This window comes from Theropithecus gelada, chromosome 5 (genome assembly GCF_003255815.1).
Source record: "Theropithecus gelada isolate Dixy chromosome 5, Tgel_1.0, whole genome shotgun sequence".
Lineage (NCBI taxonomy): Eukaryota > Metazoa > Chordata > Mammalia > Primates > Cercopithecidae > Theropithecus > Theropithecus gelada.
Window position 1 is genome coordinate 64,218,826 of NC_037672.1, and position 24,367 is coordinate 64,243,192.

The 24,367-nt window shown below is 37.3% G+C and overlaps 1 protein-coding gene across 2 annotated transcripts in view; it reads left to right on the forward strand.

The window, feature by feature from the left end:
- The window catches only part of CNOT6L (CCR4-NOT transcription complex subunit 6 like), a 103,893-nt gene that overhangs the window by 28,788 nt on the left and 50,738 nt on the right, over positions 1–24,367 (forward strand). For both annotated transcript variants that reach the window (XM_025386293.1, XM_025386294.1), the window contains exons 2-4: positions 15,256–15,377; positions 16,935–17,121; positions 18,475–18,560. In XM_025386293.1, coding sequence (XP_025242078.1) covers positions 15,256–15,377; positions 16,935–17,121; positions 18,475–18,560 — 395 coding nt within the window. The remainder of the gene's footprint in view (positions 1–15,255; positions 15,378–16,934; positions 17,122–18,474; positions 18,561–24,367) is intronic.

Below are 24,367 nucleotides of genomic sequence, written 5' to 3' on the forward strand. Positions count from 1 at the left end.
TAGGCTATCAGAAATAGACAAAGATGATGCTGAAGATGATGATGATTGTTATTTGGAGACAGAGCCTCGCTCTGTTGCTCAGGCTGAAGTGCAGTGGCGCAATCTTGGCTGAGCGCAGTGGCGCAATCTTGGCGCATTGCAGCCCCCCACTTCCCGGTTCGTAATTTTCCCGCCTCAGCTTCCCAAGTAGCTGGGATTACAAGTGTGCGCCATCACGCCTGGCTAATTTTTGTATTTTCAGTATAGACTGTGTTTCACGATGTTGGCCAGTCTGGTCTGGAACTCCTGACCTCAAGTGATCCGCCTGCCTCAGCCTCCCAAAGTGCTGGGATTACAGGTGTGAGCCACCGCACCCGGCTGCAAAGATTATTTTTTAAAATGTGAAAGTTTTGGCCGGGCTTAGTGGCTCATGCCTATAATCCCAGCACTTTGGAATGCCAAGGTCGGTAGATCACGAGGTCAGCAGTGTTCAAGACCAGCCTGGCCAAGATGGAGAAACCCTGTCTTGACTAAAAATACAAAAAAAAAAAAAAAAAAAAAATTAGCCAGGCGTGGTGGTGGACACCTGTAATTCTGGCTACTTGGGAAGCTGAGGCAGGATAACTCTAGCCTGGGCAACAGAGCAAGAATCCGTCTCTAAATAAAATAAACTAAAATAAAAAAAGGAAAGTTTTATGCATATCTTCAAATAATAGTCAAATGCCTTTTTATTTTTTAATTAAAGCCCTTTGTAAACAACAATGAGATACTAGTGTGCCTTTTAGAATGGCCAAATCCAGAACACTGACAACACCAAATGCCGAGGAGGATGTGGAGCAATGGGAATTCATTGCTGATAAGAATGCAAAATAATATAGCTAATCTCGAAGATAGTTTGGCAGTTTCTTACAAAACTAAGCATACTCTTACCATATGATCCAGCCATCATGCTCTTTGGTATTTACCCAAATGAGTAAAAAACTTATATCTACACAAAAACCTGCATGTGAACGTTTATAGCAGCTTTATTCATAATTGTCCAAACTTGGAAGCAACCAAGATGTCCTTCAGTAGGTGAGTGGATAGATAAACTGTGGTACATCCAGACAGTGATGTGTTATTCAGTGCTAAAAAGAAATGAGCTATCAAGCTATGAAAAGACATGGAGGAAACTTAAAATGCATAATGCTAAATGAAAGAACCCAGTCTGAAAAGACTACACACTGTATGAGTCCAACTAAATGACACTCTGGAAAAGGCAAAACTATGGAGGCAGCAAAAAGAGGAGTGATTACCAGGGGAAGGGAGAGAGACAATGATAAATAGGCAGAGCACAGAAGATTTTTAGGACATTCTTTATATTTAAAAATTTGTATGTTGTGTTTAGCATATGGGAATGATTTTTTTTTTAGACAGTGTCTTGCTTTGTCACTTAGGCTGCAGTGGCACAATCACCACTCACTGCAGCTTCCACTTCTTGGACTCAAGCAATCCCCCCACCTCAGCTTCCCAAGTAGCTGAGAACATAGGCACATGTCACAATGCCCAGGTAATTTTTGTATTTTTTGTAGAGACAGGGTTTTGCCATGTTGCCCAGGCTGGTCTCAAACTCCTGAGCTCATGCCATCTGCCCACCTTGGCCTCCCAAAGTGCTGGGATTACAGGCATAAGCCATCATGCTTGGCTTTTTTTTTTTTGAGACAGGGTTTCCTTCCGTCTCCCAGGCTGGAGTGCCGTGGCATGATCATGGCTCACTGCAGCCTTAACCTCCTGGGCTCAAGGAATCTTCCTGATTAGCTGGGATTGTAGGCATGCACCACCACCCCAGCTAATTTTATGTTTTGTAGAGACAGGGTCTTGCCATGTTGCCCAGGGTGGTCTTGAACTATTGGCCTCAAACAGTCCTCCCACCTCGGCCTCCCAACGTACTAAACAAAAAAAAACTGACTTTTTTTTCCCCTTTGGCTAAAAGTTCCTTGCATTGTATCTGAATATTTCGTTAATGAGAAAATTGAGTTGACTGAATGGTTGCATTGGGGCGGGGTGGCGGGGTGGGGAGTCGGAGGGGGATAGGCTGTGTACTCAGTCAGTTTGTAGGATACCTTAAGTTTTTCCTTGAAAACAAGCAGTTAGAGGGTTTACTATCACTTTGGGTTTGACTAAAAGCTATATGATTAGCTAAATAATGTACAGTTTGGGAGACAGCTCTGCATTGAATCATTCTGTGTTGACCTTATTCTGTTTTGGCCTAAAATCCATCCCATTCAAGCATACCAGTTTTAGCTGCTTAAAATTTAAAAATTGAAAACATTATCTTCATTGTAGTGAAATACTGGTGATGTGTGGAAGGGGAGTTAGTGGAAAATTTAAATCAATTGGTTTACTTATGAAAAAAGAGAAAGGCGACTTTTACTGTCATATAGATATGGCTGTATTTTCTTTAACTACCTTATTGTTGAGCATAAACTCTTGTCTTTAGGCTTAGGTTAAATTCCTGAAAGTGGCATCATATTTTATTGTCTTGTGTTTGTTTGTTTTTTCCATTTAGAATGAAGTTAATTTTTTATATATGTATTATACATTTGTACTTGTTTCATCAATTGCCTATTATTATTATTTATTATTACTATTTTTTTTGAGACAGAGTCTTGCTCTTTTGCCCATGCTGGAGTGCAGTGGCATGTTCTTGGCTCACTGCAACAGCTGCCTCCCAGGTTCAAGCAATTCTTTTGCCTCAGCCTTCCGAGTAGCTGGGACTGCAGGCACATGCCACCACGCCCGGCTATTTTTTTATATTTTAGCGGAGATGGGGTTTCGCTGTATTGCTCAAGCTGGTCTTGAACTCCTGAGCTCAGGCAGTCTGCCCGCCTTGGCTTCCCAAAGTGCTGGGATTACAGGTGTGAGCCATCGTGCCCAGCCGAATTGCCTATTATTATTATATGTTCTTTCTCATTTGAAAGGTATTATGCAATCTCTTAGTGTATTTAAAATTGTTAACCTTATCATGCATGTCATACATATCTTCCCTATTTTACTTGCTTTTCATTTTGTCTTACATAATGTATAGGAGGTTTGAATTTTTAGATAATCATATAAATACGTCTTTTTATGTTTCTATTTTTGGATTCCTGCCTGAAGAGATCTTTTCCACTCCAAGTTTTTAAAAAACTGTTCGCATACATTTTACCTTAGTATGCAAAAAAATTAAATCCTGAATATATTCATTAAATCTTGGAATGTGATGGAGCTATTTTAACTTATTTTTTGCCAAATTGTGGAATATAGATTTCCCACTAATATTGGAACAAAAAAGAAGTTTGGTCAAAGAAAATAGATTTTCAGATTTATGATACTAGTATGGGAGATCATTTTGAGAGTTTTCAAACTTTAAAGATAAAGGATTTACTGAAGGCATATATCTGAGGCAGATCAATGTAGTGGAATTGGATTTGAATTCCAGTCCTGCTCCTTGCCAGCAAGCTTCTAAACCTCTTTAGATTACAGTTTTCTGAATGCTAGAATTGAAATAGTAATACCTGCTTACAAGATTGTTGGTAGAGATGAATTAAGTGAAATAAAGTTAGGTAAATAACTTATATGTAGTAGCTAGTAGTTGGTAGTTGCAGTGATGGTGATTATTGTCATCATCATTTGCTGCCCCTAAAGAATCCCAAATTTACAAATAGATAGTGTAGTCTCCTTTAAGTGGATTCTCTGAGTTTCAAAGAAGAGTTTGAGTACATATTTTAGATTTGAGTCTCTTTCTAACTGAATGAATCTCTTCACTACACTAGTGATTATAATTGTGTATGCTGAGAAACTGGGGGTAAGTGTAATGACAGTCAAATGCCATGCTATAGTTTGCTTTTATGATGGCAAGTGACAAGAGTATTTTGTATTTAATGTTAAGTACAGGGATTTTAGGGCATTTGTAATGTCTTTAAGAATGTGATAGCTAAATCAGTAGAGGATATAAGCCCACTCAGATGTGTAACTAGAAGCAATGTTGTTGAGTAGAGGAAAATAAAAGGGAATGAAGGAAAGAGGCAACTAGGATTGGTAGTTTCATTTATTATTATTATTATTGTTGTTATTATTTTTTGAGACAGAGTCTCGCTTTGTTGCCCAGACTGGAGGGCAGTGGCACGATCTTGGCTCACTGCAGTCTCCACCTCCCAGGTTCAGGTGATTCTCCTGCCTCAGCCTCCTGAGTAGCTGGATTACAGGCACCCGCCACCACACCCAGCTGTTTTTTGTATTTTTAGTAGAGACGAGGTTTCACCGTGTTGGCCAGGTTGGTCTTAAACCAGAGGATCAGCCCGCCTTGGCCTCCCGAAGTGCTGGGATTACAGGTGTGAGCCACCGCGCCTGGCCTCATTTATTATGACTCTTAGGGATGGCAAATTCTTTACGTGAGGAAAATGATTTATAGGAAAGACTCAGTTAAAACAAGCAGATTTTTGAAGCTTTCTATCTTTACATATAGAATGCCATCTCTCCATGACTGGTGATATTTTTCAGCAACCCCTGTGAACAGCCTCTCTCCTCATATTGTTTCTTTTTTAACAAAAAATTTTAGGCTCACACCTGTAATCACAGCACTTTAGGAGGCCAAGGTAAGCAGATCACTTGAGCTCAGGAATTCAAGACCAGCCTGGGGAACATGGTGAAATCCTGCTTCTACAAAAAATACAAAAATTAGCCAGGCGTGGGGTGGTATGCACATGTGGTCCCAGCTACTTGGGAGGCTAAGATGGGAGGATCACTTACGCCCAGGAGATCAAGACTCCACTGAACCATGATCATACACCATTGCACTCCAGCCCAAGTGACACAGTAAGACCCTGTCTCAAAAACAATTTTTAAAAAAAATTTACTTTCATTTTCTTTAGCAGTACAAACAGGGTCTCACTGTGTCACCAGGCTGGTCTTGAACTCTTGGACTTCAGCATGATCCTTCCACCTCAGCCTCCCAAAGTGCTGGGATTACAGGTGTGAGCCACTCTGCTCAGCGTTCTCATGTTATTTCCCTCCCTCCCTCCCTTCCTTCCTTCCTTCCTTCCTATCTACCCTCCCTTCCTTCCTTCCTTCCTTCCTTCCCTCCCTCCCTCCCTCCTTCCTTCCTACCCACCCACCCTCCTTCCTTCCTTCCTTCCTTCCTTCCTTCCTTCCTTCCTTCCTTCCTTCCTTCCTTCCTTCCTTCCTTCCCTCCCTCCCTCCCTCCCTCCCTCCTTCCTTCCCTCCCTCCTTCCTTCCCTCCCTCCCTCCCTCCTTCCTTCCCTCCCTTCCGCTCTGTTGCCCCAGCTGGAGTGCAATGGTGTGATGCCAGCTTACTGCACCCTCTGCCTCCTGGGTTCAAGTGATTCCCCTGTGTCAGCTTCCCCAGTAGCTGGAATTACAGGTGCCTGCCACCACGTCCAGCTAAGTTTTGCATTTTTAGTAGAGATGGGGTTTCACTATGTTGGTCAGGCTGGTCTTGAACTCCGGACTTCAGGTGATCCACTGTCCTTGGCCTCCCTAAGTGCTGGGATTACAGGCATGAGCCACCACGCCCGGCCATGTTATTTCTTATTTATGAGTCTTTGCTTATGCTTTTATTTTTGCTTTGTCTGTCCCTGCCATACCTACAACCCCTTTCCTTGAGGGAAATACTGATTCCTGTTCATTCTTTAAGATTCAGCTTAGTGTCACCTGCTCGTGGAAGTCTTGCATCATCTCTTCTACTTCAGCACTGTGACACTTTGAGACAAGTTTTCTTTTAATCCTGCTTGTTTTGTGCGTGTGCATGCAGACCAAATCTTGGTCAGCACTAGATATTGTCAGTTATTAAATTTAATCCTTCTAATGTGTAGTGATATCTCATTGTGGTTTTTAGTATTTCTCTGATGCCTAATGTTGTGCATCTTTTCGTGTGCTTATTTGCTGTCCATGTATCTTCTTTGAAGTATCTGTTCAAATATTTTGTTAATTTAAAAAATAAGATTGCTTTATTTATTTTGTTTTGAGCATTCTTTATATATTCTGGAGTGTTTTTTTTTTTTCAGATACATGTTTTGCAGATATTTATTCTTAAACCCTGACATGTCTTTTCCTTCAGCTTTCAAAGAGCAGAAGTCTTAATTTTTCTTGAAAGTTAGTTTATCAGTATTTTTTCTTTTATGGATCATACTTTTTATGTTATGTCTAAGTAATCTTTGCCTAATTCAAGGTCACAAAGAGTTTTCTCTCATGTTTTCTTCTAATGTTTTATAGTTATTGGTTTTATATTTAAGCTCATGGTCCTTGTAAGTTTACTTTGTAATGCAAGGTATGGATTGATGTTTATTAATTTATTTTTCCATATGGATATACCATTGTTCTAGCACCATTTGTTGAAAAATCTCTGCTTTCTCTATGGTTATCTTTTTGTTGTAAATCTATTGATCATGTATATGGGTCTATTTCTAGTTTCTCAGTTCTGTTCCATTGAACTGTGTATGTCTATTCTTTCATAAATACCAAACTCTCTGGATTACTGTAGTTTTAGTAAGTCTTGAAAAATCAAATACCATGCACATCTATGTTTATATCTTTTTCAGAAGTGTACTGGCTATTTTAGATTGTCTTTCCATATAAATTTTAGAAGTAACTTGATTTCTGCATGGGGAAATATACAGAAGAAGAAGTGAAAGATAACTTAAGCCAAGAATGATGAGAAGAAAGTTGATACCCATTAAAAAAAGAGGCAAATGTACATATCAGAGGGGATAGAAAACACAAACTAAATCAAAAAAGTGAAAAGAAGTTTGGGTGCAGTGGCTCATACCTGTAATTCCAGCACTTTGGGAGGCTGAGGTGGGCAGATCACTTGGGCCCAGTAGTTCAAGACCAGCCTGGGCAACATGGTGAAACCCATCTCTACAAAAAAATACGAAGATTAGCTAGATGGTGGTGGCGTGCACCTGTAGTCCTCGGTACTCAGGAGACTGGGGTGAGAGGATCACTTGAACCCAGGAGGTTGAGGCTGCAGTGAGCTGAGGTTGCACCACACTACACTCCAGCCTGGGTGATAAAGTGAGACCTAGTCTCAAAAAAAAAAAAAAAAAATTAGATTATATTCAGTATCTTTAGATGAGTGGGAGGCATTAAATGCAAGGCATTAAAGCATTGTAATTGTTAAGTTAGGTGGAGACTAAGACTTAATTTGGAATTCTGGGAGGAAAATCATAAGCTTAAATTGTCCATATTGATAATGAAATAAAATGAAACATGTCTATAGTAGCATTATTTTTGAAAATTTGAAGTGATTGATAGATTTATAACCCCAAGTCTGGTCTCTGTTTTTTTATTTTAGTATTTATTTATGTTTCATGTTGTTGCTGCTGCTGTTGTCTTGTATCTCAAATATGGGAGACAGTTTCTAAATATGCAGAAAAGGAATTGTATTCTAATTCTTTCTCCTTTATTTCCTCCTGGTATTACTATAACTGACAAGTAGACTATGCCCTCATCGCTTTCCAGAGCCAGAAGCTTCCTGTAAGTTATCTCTGGATTGCCGTAAAGTTATCTTTGAATTACCTTTGGAAAGATGTATAAAAACCAATAACATTTTCTCATATTCATCTAGGGGCTTTATTGCCACATATGCCTATGCATTTTATTTGCATAGATAACTAATGTTTGACTTGAGATATATTTAATAAATAGAGCCCCAAGAATAAACTGACTAGAAATAAGACATATTGAGTCCAAGTATTTCCTTGTTCCTTGGGTTGTCTAATTATTTGGTTTGCTAGCAAGGGTTGTAGAAAATAATAATATCACTGATTCAGGAAACCAGTTGCTATCATCTTAAGTTAAATGTACTAGTATGTGTTTAACCCGTTATCTTCAGTCACATTCCCCAATATTAGGCCATTTAAAACTTGCCATTCTTATCCTGGGAACTCTGTTCTCTCCACCTATTCTTGACCATGCCAGAGGTTATCAATTATTCATCACCCTCCTCCTTTGTGATAAGAATGTTTTATTTTCCCTTTAGTTGTTCTGCTTATTTTAGAGTAGTGACAATAGAGAACAATGCAGCTACCCGATGAGGGAGAAAAAGAAAGTAGTAACAAGAAATGCCAAATTCCTTGCAGAATTATTGAAAAGCAAAATACTGTATAGCTTTTCTTTTTCAAGTAGTGCTGTGGAAACAGTATATGCTCCATGAGGGTGAGGACAATGTACATCTTGTTCACTATTGAAGCACCCTAGTGCTTGGTACAGTAAGTGTCAGTAGTGAGCAATAGGCATGCAGTAAATATTTCTTGAATAAATGTTAAACTGGTCAGAAACATTAGACCTCAAAAGTTTGAAGGTTATTTTTTTCAATAATGATGAGTGACTTTGCCATTATAAAACGTAAGTTTTTTTTTTAGAGTGGTCACAGAGCTGGAGATGTCATGAACACTTGGAATTAAGTCTTTTTTTTAAAACATGTTTGCATTATTTTATAATCTATGAACTTTAGTTGAATATATAATTAAAGAAAGACAAATGCCATCCACAGGCCCTTGGTATGGAAATGGAATGGGATTGCTAATGAAATTGTTCTTTATCCCAGGACGTCATTTAAGCTCTTGGGATTGCCATCAATCTTCACTTTTGTCAATATGATCTTACTATATGCAGTGTAGTTTGCTAGGGGCAGTTTTTGTAGTGTCAGCTGCTTATCTCATTCAGGTGAAGTACAAATTTAGAATGACAGTTGTAATGATTAATAGTTGCGTATCGTTAAAAGTAAATATTATAGTTGGGTGTAGTGGGGACACCAGTAGTCCTAGCTACTTGGAAGGCTGAGGCAGGAGGATTGCTTGACCCCAGGAGTTTGAGGTCAGGCTGGGCAACATAGGTAGACACTGTCTCTTAAAAAAAAAAAAAAGGCTAGGCCCTGTGGCTCATGCCTGTAATCCTGCTAGCACTGGGAGGCCAAGGCAGGAGGATCTCTTGAGGACAGGAGTTCAAGACCAGCTTGGGCAACATAGTGAAACCTCGTCTCTAATAAAAATAAAATAAAATAAAATTAGTTGGGTGTCATAACATGTGCCTGTAGTCCCAGCTACTGGGGAGACTGAGGAGGGAAGATCACTTGATCATAGGATTTCAAGCTTGCAATGAGCTATGATTGTACCACTGTCCTCCAGCCTAGGTGACAGAGTGAGACCCTGTCTAAAAACAACAACAACAACAAAAAAGATATTGATAAGGAAATAGAAACTTAAAAAATGGCACAGTGCAAGAGTTATTTGCTTTGTTAAGCAAGATAAACACAGACACATTTTCTTAGGAAGGGAGCTTATAGTGGTTAAGACCAGATGGGAAGGATAGTTATTTAAGATGAGTATGTAGTAAATCACACACACACACAAAAACATGTTTTCCCGTCTGTAACTTTTGGGAATAAATGCCAATATAAGACAGATTTATCTGAGAATGTGTAAAATGGAATAAGTTATTGATATTTACTCTGAGCTGTAAATTAAGCCTCATATAGGCTTATTTTTGTGTTCTTTCAATTTTAGGAACTCTGCCAGCATCTGTATCTCTGCGTATGACTGATTTTGCAAACTATTGTTGAGATGATTAGTGATTTGTATTTTGGGTTAGATTTCATTGAGTTAGCAGTCTGATTCATTATGAAGCACTCCGGTGCTTGTAGGATTTTTAGTCTGAATCCTAAATGAAATAACACTAATTGTGCCAAACTATAGACTGAGATAAAATGACCTTACACTTAGGGTGGTAAGAGAGAAACTGTAATGTAATGCTATAGGACTTACATCTTTACATACACTATAGAGGCTTCTGTTTTTTTGTAAGCTACTCTAGATGACCAGTATTTACAGAAGCTTAGTTCTAGCTTTTACCAGTTTGCCTTGATTTGGCCAGCTTGTTTTTTTCAAGGAGAGTTATGCTGGTTTATTTTCCTAGTGCTACATATAAAACTTGAGATTTGGGGTAGTATATTTGGATGTATTTCATATGTATTTTTAAAATATACCTTTCATTGAAATAGCATGTTATGTAGATTTATTTGCAGTTTTGGAAACTCTAAATTTAAATTTTTCTGTGCAAAGCAGACCTAGCGTTACATATAATATTGCTTATAAATTTAAAAACTAAAATACAACCCCCCCTAAAATACATTAAACATTTTTTTATTTTTAATGTGTTTTAAAATTTTACTTTAAGTTCTGGGATACATGTACAGAACATGCAGGTTTGTTACATAGGTATGCATGTACCATGGTGGTTTGCTGTATCTATCAACCCCTCATCTAGGTTTTAACCCCTGCATCCATTAGGTATTTGTCCTAATGCTCTCGCTCCCCTTGCCACCCACCCCCCGACAGGCCCCTGTGTGTGATGTTCCCCTCCCTGTGCCCATGTGTTCTCATTGTTCACCTCCCACTTAGGAGTGAGAACATGCAGTGTTTGGTTTTCTGTTCCTGTGTTAGTTTGCTGGGAATGATGGCTTCCAGCTTCATCCATGTCCCTGCAAAGGACGTGAACTCACTCTTTTTTTAATGCTGCATATTTTTTAATGTTTTTTAATGCTATGTTGCCCAGGCTAGAGTGCAGTGGCTATTCAGAGGTGTGGTTATAGTGCACAATGGCCTTGAACTCCTAGCTGCAAGCGATCCCTCCACCTCAGCCACCCAACTAGGTGGGACCGGAGGAGTGTACTGCTGTGCCCAGCTTTGAAATACATTTTCTATGAAGTCAGTATTTTACAGAGTTATCTGAAGTTTTTGTTTAATAGAACCAAAGACAAATTTATTAAAGTCTTCACTCTGTGGTAGTGTTTAATCAGCCTTTGGTGATGGAGATTAAAACTTTTTAATGTAAGGAGTATATAAGACGTAGGAGAAAATCAGGTTCCTTATCTAGGACTGATGGTTACTCTCAGAAATTTTACTCAGAGTCTCTGAGGCCTTTGTAGGAGACACGCTAAGAAATGAAGAAATAAAGAGTGAATGAATGGCAGACTCAAACAGCTTGTGTAGTATTTGGGGAACTAAGTGGAGTGTTTTACATAGTGTTGAAATGAAGTTAGATGGCGAAGTTGGAAAGGTGTTGCTAACAGGCTTTGTTATGTAATCGGGATTCCCAGTATAAATTTGGCTGATGTAATGGGAAGATCTTTTGAGAATCTATGTAAATTGTTGTAGAAATTAGAAACTCTTGGAAAAACTAATTAAAAAACCTGCCTCTTCATTAGTTTGAAATTAAAGATAAGAAATTAATTGCACTGCTGGCCGGGCGCGGTGGCTCAAGCCTGTAATCCCAGCACTTTGGGAGGCCGAGATGGGTGGATCACAAGGTCAGGAGATCGAGACCATCCTGGCTAACCCAGTGAAACCCCGTCTCTACTAAAAAATACAAAAAACTAGCTGGGCGAGGTGGCGGGTGCCTGTAATCCCAGCTACTTGGAGGCTGAGGCAGGAGAATGACGTAAACCCGGGAGGCGGAGCTTGCAGTGAGCTGAGATCCGGCCACTGCACTCCAGCCTGGGCGACAGAGCAAGACTCTGTCTCAAAAAAAAAAAAAAAAAAGAAAGAAATTAATTGCAGTATGTTTTCCCAAATAAAGCATTTCTCTTTCTTGGGTGAAAAATGTTAATCACTCAGTATTTAAGTCTTGCACTGAGCTGTATATGAGACTATTTGAAGCCACATGATCAGTGTCACATTTAGAGATTGAAGTTACATTTGAATAATTTATTTCATAATTTGAAGATATTTTGAAATAGATTTTTGTGGTATGCCTACAAGGTGGAAAGTTGATGCCGAGACCTGCGAGGGGAAAATAAAGCTGAACGGAAGGATTTAATAATGTTAATTTCCTGAAATTGAGTTCTCTGTTATTGATTGATTGATACAGGATTTCACTCTGTTGCCCAGGCTGTAGTGCAGTGGGGTAGTCTCGGCTCACTGCAGCCTGCGACACCCGGGTTTAAGTGATTCCTATGCCTCAGCCTCCCATGTAGTTGTGATTTACAGACATGGGCCACCACACCCAGCTAATTTTTGTAGTTTTAGTAGAAACAGGGTTTCACCATTTTGGCTAGGGTGGTCTAAAACTCCTGACCTCACTACTGACCTCAAGTGATCCGCCCACCTTGGCCTTCCAAAGTGCTGGAATTACCAGCGGGAGCCACCTTGCCAGGCCAAGTTGCGTGTTTTTAATAGCACAATGAAAACCTAATTTTGGGGGCAATCGTGACCAGAACTATACTAAATTATTTAGTAAACTCAAATGAGAAATGTTTTAGCTTCAGTCATTTTTATTGACGTCCTAATCAAATCCAAAAGAGACCTCTGACCCCTAATATGAGTATTGATCTTACTTTCGTTTTTACATATTATAGATACTGGTAAACATTTTATAGTGCTTTTATTATTTTTTTTTTAAGGAAGAGATTTTGTAATTTTAATAGACTTACAAAGATTGAAACATGCAGAATTAAAGAACAGAAATGTAGTTCCATATAGTATCTGTTTTAGAGATTAGAATTGGAGCACCAGAAAAGATGGTAATTATTAATCTTCTATCTAGATTTTTAAAACATCTGGGAAAATTGAACATGTGGATGAATTACCATTTCTTTGTATCAATTTTTAGAAAAGCATTGGGTGTTAATTGGCTGTGAGATGAGTAGGGAGGGAGGAAGGCGGCAGATTTTAGGATTATAAAGCATATGATCATTGATCATTCCACAAATACATGTTAAGTGCTTCCTATGTGGCGGGAACTGTATAGAGATATAAAAAGGATATGTCTCCACACAGAAACATAGTCCCCTTAAGGAACATCCCATCTAGTGGGAGCTGTGATTAAAACAGATTAAATTGCCTTCTAATCCTATGCCCTGTGTTTTATAAAAATGATCTAAAATTGGGCCGGGTGTGGTGGCTCACACCTGTAATCCCAGCACTTTGGGAGGCCAAGGTGGGTGGATCACGAGGTCAGGAGTTCGAGAGCAGTTTGACCAACATGGTGAAATCCCCATCTCTATTAAAAATACAAAAATTAGCTAGGCGTGGTTATACACGCCTGTAACCCCAGCTACTCAGGAGGCTGAGGCAGGAGAATTGCGTGAACCTGGGAGGCGGAGTTTGCAGTGAGTTGAGATCGCGCCATTGCACTCCAGCCTGGGCAACATAGCAAAACTCAGTCTCCAAAAAAAAAAAAAAAAAAAAAGATCTAAAATTAGTGAAACCTATATGTTTTTGCAAATTTAGGGTGTTTTACCCATTTTCATTGTAGGTAATGGATTACGTAGTGCGTCTTTGGATCTAGAACTGTTTGATTTGGCTTTGCTTAATCTTGTATTTTATTTGTAGACTCTTACATTATTACACAAAAGTACCCAAAGAGACACATGTGCCTTATGGTGTACAGCAGAAATTCTGAAAACCTTGTTACCTAAAAACTTTATTTTCAGAAGTATTATATATAGGCTGAATATGGTAGAAATCAAATTTCTTCTCCTGCAGAAAATGATCATATTCTTTGTGCTATATGAAGTTCTGAGACATTTATGGAAAATAAAATACGGCTTAGCATCGCCCAAATTGTATGATAAGATTAGAGTTGAAGAGCTTAACCTGGAAAGTTGGAAACTAATTACTGTTAACATATGAACAGATACGGAAAACTTTCTCTCTGCTCCTTTAAGTAAGTGGAAAGGAATGACTATTTTCCCTTTAGAAATGTGAGAGAAAATGATAATATAGGAAACTTTGATTGCAGTCTTATAAACTAGCGTTTTGATTTGTTACATGATAGAATATCTCTTTTTTCTTTAATCTCTATATGTAACAAATTTCATTAATCTCTACATGTAACAAATTTCAGATGACCTGAAAGCAACTCTTCAATTTGGGATATAAGGTCTAAACTTTACTTGCAAACAGTTCCAGATTCAGACGCTTGGTTTTGGGGTGTATGTATATATGTTAAAATATGAGCAAAGAACCCAATATAAATACTATGTGGCAATTTATTGAAAGCATGCAGGAGTTTAATTTAGGCTCAGGACGTTGTGTCATTTGCTATTCTTGTTAGATATGAACTGGATTTTATTTTCTGCCTACTACCAAGCAGTACTTCTTATGTTGAATAAGGTTACTTTTAGAGCCATTTGTCATCTACTTCATACATAGCACATTTGATGAGTTTTATGTCTATCTGGTCATCATTGATAATTGTTCAGTGATTATTTTGGCAGTTACAGCAGGAAGATGGCACAGTATAGTCCTGTGCTGCATAACAATGTTTGAATTGCCTAATAATGCATTTCTCAGAACATATCTTTGTTAAACGACACATGAGTATACTAGTTTTGATTAGGGTGACCATGTAACTCATCCAAATTGGACTCTTTTGAGCATGAAAAGGGATGATAATAATAATTGCTTCAGAACAACAGATATAAACCAAGACTGACCCAGGCAAACTAAGATATGTACTCATACTAATTATAATTAGGACACTTTTGATTAGTAGTAACAGAAAACACAATTCAAACTAGCTTAAACAGTAAGGGAACTATATTGGCTTGTGTATCAGAAAAGGCCAGCATTTGGGTGTGCTACAGGTGTGATTCAGTGAGGACTCTGCCTTTGTTTTTCTGTTTTCCAGACTCTGCCTTCCATGGCTGACTTTCCTTATTGTTGTTGCATGGCTGCCAACAGCAATTTGGGCTGTATTCTTCTTTGTTTATGACCAGCAGGAGAGAGAAGCCTGCTTTTCCTATAAACATAGAAAGAGTTCTGCGGTTTTGTGATTATTAGATACTCCTGAACTAAATCTCTGTGGCAAGGGGAATGTCATGTGCTGATTGTCTTAGGCATGGGATATCTGAATATCACTGAGGAAAGGAGAATAGGATTGCTGATTCTATTAGACTAGTCAGAGTCCATTCTGGAAACTACTACTTGGGAAAGCAGTACAGCTAAATGAAGGGAAGGGGTTAGGAAGCAACCATGATGTTCATTGCAAAGTCCAGTGCTGTTGCTTATTTGCATTTTCCCTGAGGCATCTGATAATAAGTTCCTGCAAGATCCTAGCATACTGCAGATAACGTGTGTGTTTTCTTTTTCTGCAAGTGAGAATTTGTGGTATAAAATGACTTACTAGACTGGTAATGGGGAGAGAAAAGGAGTTACCCTATCTTATTTTCTCTTTTTTTAAAGTAAGACTATAATAATTGTTGATCTCCTTTTTTTTTTTTCTTTTTTTAAACAGACTAATAGGGATGCCAAAGGAAAAATATGATCCTCCAGATCCTCGCAGAATTTATACCATCATGTCAGCAGAGGAGGTAGCCAATGGGAAAAAATCTCACTGGGCAGAATTAGAAATCTCGGGTGAGTGGAATCTGAAGCATTTAATCTGGCATGTAATAGTGGTAATAAAAAAGTTGAGTATTGCTATATTTTTTGTTGTACATTTTTAATTAGACAGACTAGTTGAAAAGCTACAAGATGTTGAGATACTGGTGTTTAATATATCTGTTTTATGTGTGACTGAATATCTTTGTTTCCATTCTTTGAGATTAATTACATTGAGCAGGCATCTGGAATTGAGGATATTGGGAGTTTAGTTTCTAAGTAAAACCAGGTTCTTTGATATAATAGATTTCATTTAGGCTATTTCAGAGTAATTATTTTTGCAAATTGAAATCTTTGCCATCCTCCTATCTCAGTGTCGGCAAAGGAGAAAACCTGGAAGCTATCTATTTATTCTAATAAATTATAATAACTATGTTACAGGACCTTACTACCTGTTTGGGATTGGGTAAAATAAAATGTGATTCCTAAAAACTCATAATTCCAGTCTAATAATGAGAAAAACATCAGACAAACTCAAGCTAAAGGACCTTGTGCAAAATACCTAGCTTGATTAATACTCAAAATTGTCATTGTCGTGTAAAACAAGTAAAGGCTGAAACTGTCATAGACCAGAGGATACTAAGGAGATGTAACTAAATGCAAAATGGTAGCCTGCATTGAATCTGGAATAAAAAGGTATAAAAACTGGTGAAATCCAAATAAAGTCTAGAGTTTAGTTAGTAGTAATGCACCAGTGTTGGTTTCCTATTTTCGACAAATGTACCATGGTGATGATGCAGATTCTAATGTTAGGGAAGCTGAAGGAGGGATATATAGGAACTCTCTGTGTTATCTTGGTAACTTTTCTGTGAATCTAAAATTACTACAAAATTTAAAGTTTATTAAAAATATAAGTATTATTTTTCTTTTATGAATTGGTATAATACAGATTATATATAAAATGCCATTTTTTCCCCAATAGGCATTCATTTGGAAGAGTTAAACCCTACATTGTAATGTCAATAGCAAGAATTACTTGCACATTTAGCTAAAAGGTAACTGGGTGGATGGATGATTGGTAGTCAAAAGAATGAATATGAGCCGATCTTACTAAGTTAATCTAGGGTTTCTTAACCTTGGCACTACTGACACTGAGCTGAATAATAGTGGAGGGCTGTTGTTTGCATTGTAGGACACTTAGTAGCATTCCTGGCTTCTACTCACTAGATAGCAGTAGTACTCCTTCAGTTGTGGCAACCAAAAATGTCTCCAGGCATTCCAAATCCTTTGAGGAAACCAAATTGCCTCTGATTGAGAACTACTCAGTTAAACTCCAAGGGTTTCCACATTTTGCCACTTCTCATTTAATACATGGAAGGTTCATGAGAAAGAGTGGTTGTCATGTGAAAGTGGCATGAACGTAAAGGAGGGCCAGGCGTGTTTGGAAGCAATCAAATGCATTAAATGAAAAACTAAAATGTCAGAGATACAATATCCATGTGTATTTGCAGCCTCTCTTACCACTTTTTAGTCCTTGTAGTTTAGGTGTCATCTTGGGCCTGGGGTTTTACACTTCAGTATTTTGCCTTTTAGGTAGAGTGCGGAGCCTAAGTACATCACTTTGGTCATTGACACACTTGACAGCGCTGCACCTAAATGACAATTACCTTAGTCGCATTCCACCTGATATTGCCAAGCTTCATAATCTGGTTTACCTGGATCTGTCATCCAATAAACTCAGAAGTTTACCAGCAGAACTAGGAAACATGGTGTCTCTCAGGTGAGGAAGTAATACAGACATGACTCATTATATAAAATTCTAAATTTAAGAAAATTAGGGGTGTTACTCAATTATAGTAGGATTTTTGTGTGTTGTAACTATCAAATTATATAAACTGTCTAAGCATAGTGCTTGAGTTGGCCTCCGTTATTCATTTCTTTTCCTTTCTTTAAATTTGGAGGGTCCTGAATTAGAGTGTGCTTATATTACCAGTTTCCTTGACAAACTTGAGGTGGGGTGAGGCTAAAATAGTAAGTCTCATTATCCAATGTGATAAGACTGATCAGAAATGCTTGAAAAATGAAGTTTTGCTGATGAATACAACTGATAAGAACATAGCTCTATTATTTGAGTCAAAGTATATTTATATTTCATAATACAACTCCTTAAGGAAACCTTAAAACCTGATGAAATGGATTTATTTCTAATTTTTAGGGATTCTTTAAAAATTCCCTAAAGAAATCCTAAAAAAACTTTGTAGGAAATCTTAAGATCTTATCTAAATGTTTCCAGTGATTATCTGTTGAGTAATAATTTTTAAAAATTGCCGTCACATGTTTAAACTTAAACATTGTTTTAAAATCTTGTTCCTCACTTTCCTTTACTTGCTTTTTTTACTTTTGGTCATCCACTAATGAGGGTGCTATTTTTTTGCTATAGTCTGCTCAAAATTTCACAGTCATAAAGTTAGATCTTACTTATGCTGTCCTATTCTTGTCTGTACTATCTATGCTTTATTTTAATATTTATGTTTCATGTCAGTAATTGTCGATCATAGTGTTTTTTTCATCTTTTCACATTTTCTTTTGTCTTCTTTAATATACTTCACCTGTTTCTTATTAATCTTTTTATTAATTTTTTGGTTTGTTTTCTTAGTATTTTGATATGATTAGTATTCAGTTACTTAAGGTATAGGTGATTGGCTGCTAATTACAGTTTATTCCTGAAGTTTGTGTAAAAATTTGTACTTTTTTCTATTGATTAGATGGGGTTCAAGGATATCTGTTGGTTAGATACTAAGGATATCTGTCACATTTGCATTTGACAGGCATTTTTGGTGAGAAAAAAGGGGGTAGATTTAGCCTGAGAATGATATGCAGTTCCTACACCTCCAACTTTAATGTGAGCTAGAGAATGAGTAAATCATAGAAATAGAAACATTGTTAATAGTAGTGGCAATTACACATTTCATAGTACTTTTATATTGTACAGTATTTTTGGATGAGCACATAGAGATGTGCCTTGAATATAAACAATCACTTATAGTATGTTAGAAGGAGCGTTAATGGCAAATACAGATGTTAATAAAACTTAGTATATTAAACTAAATTTTTTTTTTTTTTAAAAAAACAGGGAATTGCTTTTAAATAACAATCTGTTACGGGTTTTGCCTTATGAACTTGGTCGGCTCTTCCAGCTACAAACTCTAGGTTTGAAAGGTAAGTGACTTTTAAACAGTGTTCAGGTATTCTGATACTTTGAAAGAGCATTTTGGTCTTTAAAAAGGTTAAGTTTTAGTATGATTTTGAGAATGTGACTACGTGTACTTTCTCTTGAAAGAAAAGTAGTTCTTTATGTATCAAATTGAACTTGAAGATTTCAATATGTGCCATCATTTTAACAAACTTGTAAGGGGAAAATTTTTTGGTTTTTATATCTTACCTTTAATTTTCTGCAAAACTGAAATTTCTTAGAAGAGATAATTTAAATTAACACTTAAAAAAAAAAAAAAGTGAATACTAGGCCGGGTGTGATGGCTCACGCCTGTAATCCCAACACTTTGGGAGGCCGAGGCGGGCGGATCATCTGAGGTCGGGAATTTGAGACCAGCCTGACCAACATGGAGAAACCTACTAAAGTCTCTACTAAAAATACAAAATTAGCCGGGTGTAGTGGTGCATGCCTGTAATCCCAGCTACTTGGGAGTCAGGAAAATCACTTGAACCCAGGAGGCGGAGGTTGCGGGGAGCCAAGATCGCGCCATTGCGTTCCAGCCTGGGCAACAAGAGCAAAACTTTGTCTCAAAAAAAAAAAAAAAAAAAGGAATTACTTTACATAATAATAGTCTAAACCTCAGCCAGAATGCCTCATGTTTAGCTTTTGACTAAATAAAATAGCATTGATGTGTGATTATAGGAGAGAAAACGTTATAATAGTAAAATTAGCTATACCTGTTAAGTAAATTATTCTAAGTAACGTGTATCAGTCCAAAATACATACTTCTCTGACTATCTTTCTCAGTCAATTTGGGATGAAAGGCACACTCAATTCATAGAAACATTGAAATTTGTATAGTTTTCTCTTATGGCATAGCATATGAGAGTTTATGAATTAATAGGACCAAGTACAAATATTCTGTATTAAACATTTTCTTCTGTGCTCATGAGGAATAAACATCAGTCAAAGCCTTGTAAAGTATACACTTTCATAGATTTTATTTTCCTTCTTAAAAGACTATTTTAGTTTCCATGATAATGTTCTGCCTGCATTTGCTTATGTCATATAATGGATCATTAAGAATGAAGTTTGAATAAGAATAGAAAGAATGATGATATTATTGGTTGAAATAACATATGACAATTAGGTTTCCTTATTCAGTTTCATAAATTAGACAATTATATGAATGGTTTGAATCTTGTGTTTATAGTTTCTCTGTAAGATTTTATTGATTTTTTAAAATCACATATAAAGTAGAGAGGGAGAATACTTATATCTAAAATATTTTCCTGAGGATTGAGGATTAACCCAAGGCATTTGAAATTGTACTGTTGAGACATTTCGCCTCATTTTCTTTATACTCAATCTCATTATATAGTTGAGATAGCCATTCAGCTAGAGTTGGAGTAGGGGCAAGTCTATTCCTCACTAGTAGCTATTTTCTTCTTCCTGATATTGATAGAAAGCATATCAATGACAAATGAATGATTTACTTTTTTTTTTTTGAGATGGAGTTTCGCTTTGTTGCTCAGGCTGGAGTGCAATGGCACGATCTCGGCTCACCGCAACCTCCACCTCCCCGCAACCTCTGTCTCCCACGTTCAAATGATTCTCCTGCCCCAGCCTCCCAAGTAACTGGGATTACAGGCATGCGCCACCATGCCCGGCTAATTTTTTGTGTTTTTTAGTAGAGACGGGGCTTTCTCCATGTTGGTCAGGCTGATCTCCAACTCCCGACCTCAGGTGGTCCGCCCACCTCGGTCTCCCAAAGTGCTGGGATTACAGGCGTGAGCCACCACGCCAGGCAAGTAATTTGCTGTTGAATCCATTAGAAACATTCCTGAAAAAGCAACTGTTAGTATTTCTTACTCTTTCATAACTCTGTTTCATATTATCTCAAGTACAAGCATGTTTCCAGAAAATTTGTACTAAGTATCAACTGAATGAGTAATTTTGAATATTATCTTCTTAGTCCTTCATTCAGTTTTTCTAGTTAAAATGATAGTTTTCCAAACAATTGTCTTTGACTGGCCTTCGATTCTAGTGGCCTTTTGTCTACTGATTTACATTCTTTGAAATCTATCAAGTCAGACACCAGCTCTGCTTCACCAACTGTAACTTAGCTTTGTTTATGCCTGTGGATAAATTCTTTTTTATTAAATTTCAATTTGTTATATGGTAAGTACCTATACATAGCGCTTTTCTAAACTTCTTTGAGAGTCTATTTAGTTTTTTGTCAGTGCCACTTTCCAAGATGATCCAGAAAACCAGATCTCTTCCTTTTAAAAAGTTTAAGATGGTAATAGCAGGAGTAGCTTTTGAAGCAATTGAAGGGATACAGTGTTGCTAATGAATGGTAGTTTTATATTCTTAGGAAGGTAAAATTTGAAATAATTTCAAAGTCAGACTTACCATATTATGGCACTTTATGTCAAAAAAAAAATGGAATGGAACATTTGAAATAGCACTGTGATATGGTTAAAAGAAACAATGAGAATGAACTGCTTCTGAGACATTTTGTCTTGAAACTGGAAGATTTTTTTTTCTCTATTTCCTTTTCTTCCTTTGAAACTCAGATACTGAAATTTTAGTAATGATTTGGGTCATGCTGGCTCAACAAGCTAATTTTTAGAAATTTTATTTTGAGATTTGAGGGGAGTGTGGAGAGTAGGTTATTTGAGGAATTAGGATAAGAAGGCCAATTTTAAAACTATAGACACAGACATGGCCAATCTAGTAAGTTGGAAGTGTTCTGTGAAGTCACTTAGAAAAATAAAAATGTATTAATTTTATGAAGAAAAGGCATAAGTAAAAGCAATTCTCATACAGTTATTGTAAAAGAATTTAGAATTCATGTCCTAAGGTGTAAGGCAATACTTTATCCTACATGTGGGCCAACAAGTTGTCCTTGAGCAATAAAAATTGATGTCCCAGGTCATAAAAATATGTAGGACCTCACTAATTTTGAAAATTTCTAGCTTTCTTCCAAGAATTATTTGGTCCGTTTATGGACCATGTCAGTGGAAGACTTACTTTGTAAATCTGTTTTATTCTTGAAGTATAATATAAAAGAGTAATTAACATACATTTTAAAGAAAATAATTAAATGAATAGCTGTTCTCCTATTAGCCAATATTTTAAATACCTTTTTTAAAAAAATGCACTGGGAAAATATAATTGTCATTTATATAGGAGACAAAATACTTATTTTTGTGTTGTATGTGAGCTTCTAAAAATCAATAAGAAAAAGAACAGTCTAGTAGAGAACATATTAATAGTTCATACCAGATGATATACAAAGAGGTCTAAAATTGGACCTGATCAGCCTTACGCATAATAATAGTACAAATTGAAATTATATTCAATTATCATTTTTCACCTATCAGATTGGGAGAATTTGAAAAATTTGACAAAATAGCCCTGTTGGTGAGATTATGGGGAAATAGCCACAATCATACCTTGTCATTATAGATACCCTATACCTTTTATGTTTCCTGCGTTTTCTTTCACGATTACGTCTTTCTCCCAGATGTTACTACTATCCTGAATTTAGGTATTGGGGTTGTGTATGCATCCGTTAAAGGTGTTTTAACCTTTTTATGAATGGAATCCTACTGAATGTAATTTTCCATGACTTGTTTTGTTTTTTTTTTGTTTTGTTTTTTGTTTTGTTTTGTTTTTTGAGATGGAGTCTCACTCTGTTGCCCAGGCTAGAGTGCAGTGGTGTGACCTCGGCTCACTACAAGCTCCGCCTCCCGGTTTCACACCGTTCTCCTGCCTCAGCCTCCTGAGTAGCTGAGACAACAGGCACCTGTCACCACACCCGGCTAATTTTTTTGTATTTTTAGTAGAGAGGGAGTTTCACCATGTTAACCAGGATGGTCTTGATCTCCTGACCTCATGATCCACCCGTCTCAACCTCCCAAAGTGCTGGGATTACAGGCGTGAGCCACCACACCCAGCCTATGACTTGGTTTTTATTCAGCATTATGTTTTTATGATTCAGCCATGTTGATGCGTACATCTAATGACAATTCATTGTTTTACTGCTGTATTGTATTCTGATATGTGAATATACTATAATTCATTCATTCTGCTGTAGATATTTAGGTTGCTTCCATTTTTCTTTTTGGCTACTATCAGCAGTACAGCCGTGAACATTCTCATACATGTCTTCTGATATACTTCATAGGAGTGGAATTGGGATGTAGAGGTCTGTACATCCTTAGGTTTTTTAGGCAATGCCATAATGTTTTACAAAGTAGTTGTACTAAAAGATACTACTTAAAATTAATACAGTTTTCATTTTCAGTCTTTTCTCCAATACTTGATATTGTCAGATTTTTAAGTTTTGCCAGTTATTGAGTATGAAATAGTTTCTAACTGTACTCTTAATTGACATTTTCCTAATTGCTGATAAGATTTTGCATTTTTTCATGTGTCTGTTGGCCATTATATTTCTTTGAAATTACTAATGATGTTTTTGCCTATTTTCTATTCGATGGTTTCTTATTGAATTGGGGGAGTTCTTTTTTCTATTTTGCATTATAAGTGTCTTCTCCCACTCCATGGCTTTTCCTTTTGTTTTCTTGTATCTTTTTAATGAATAGATTTCTAATATATATATATATATTAGACAGAGTCTCGCTCTGTTACCCAGGCTGGGGTGCAGTGGCACAATCTCGGCCACTGCAACCTCTACCCCCTGGGTTCAAGCGATTCTCCTACCTCAGCTTCCCAAGTAGCTGGGATTTACAGGCGTGCATCACTATGCCTGGCTAATTTTTGTATTTTTAGTAGAGACGGGGTTTCACCATGCTGGCCAGGCTAGTCTCGAACTCCTAACCTCAGGTGATCCTCCCACCTCAGCCTCCCAAAGTGCTGGGATTACAGGTGTGAGCCACCATGCCCGGCCAGATCTGGTATTTTTAATGTAGTTGAGTTTTGAAATCTTTTCTCTTGTTTTTAGTACATTTGTGTCTTGTTAATAACAGAAATCTTGCCCTTCCTAAATCAGAAATATATTTTCTTGTATCATCTTTTAAAAGTTTTGAGGTTTTGCTCTTTGCAGTTTATTCTTTAATTCAATTGTAATTGATTTTTTTTTTTAGGGGGGACAAAGTCTCACTCTGTTGCCCAGGCTGGAGTACAGTGGTGCGATCTCTGCTCACTACAACCTCTGCCTCCTGGGTTCAAGCAATTCTCCTGCCTCAGCCTCCTGAGAAGCTGGGATTACAGGCTCCCGCCACCACGCCCAGCTAGTTTTTGTATTTTTAGTAGAGACGGGGTTTCACCATCTTGGTCAGGCTGGTCTCGAACTCCTGACCTTAGGTGATCTACCTGCCTCAGCCTCCCAAAGTGTTGGAATTACAGATGTGAGCCACCGTGTGTGGCTCTTGTAATTGATTTTTAAATATAGTATTGAGGGGTCTAATTTAGGGAGGAATTTAATTTTGTTTTTTTCCCTTTGAGTAACCAGTTGTCTCAACATCATTAGTGAATAGTTTTTCCTTTTCTCATTGACCAGTAAAGTCACTTTTCTTATATATTAACTATGTCTAGGTCTATTTTGGGAATTTCTATTTCTTTCCAGTAGTCAATTTGTCTAACCTTGTACCAATTAGCATATTATCTTACTTATTATGGCTTTATATTAAAACTTGGTATTTGGTTTTGAAAGTCCCCTCACATTTTTCTTTAGCAGTGTCTTGACAATTTGGGCACCATGGCTCTTCCTCATACATAAGAAACAGCTTGTTAAGTTTCATGAAAAACTCTGTTTGAACTCTGGAATTGCATTGACTGTCTG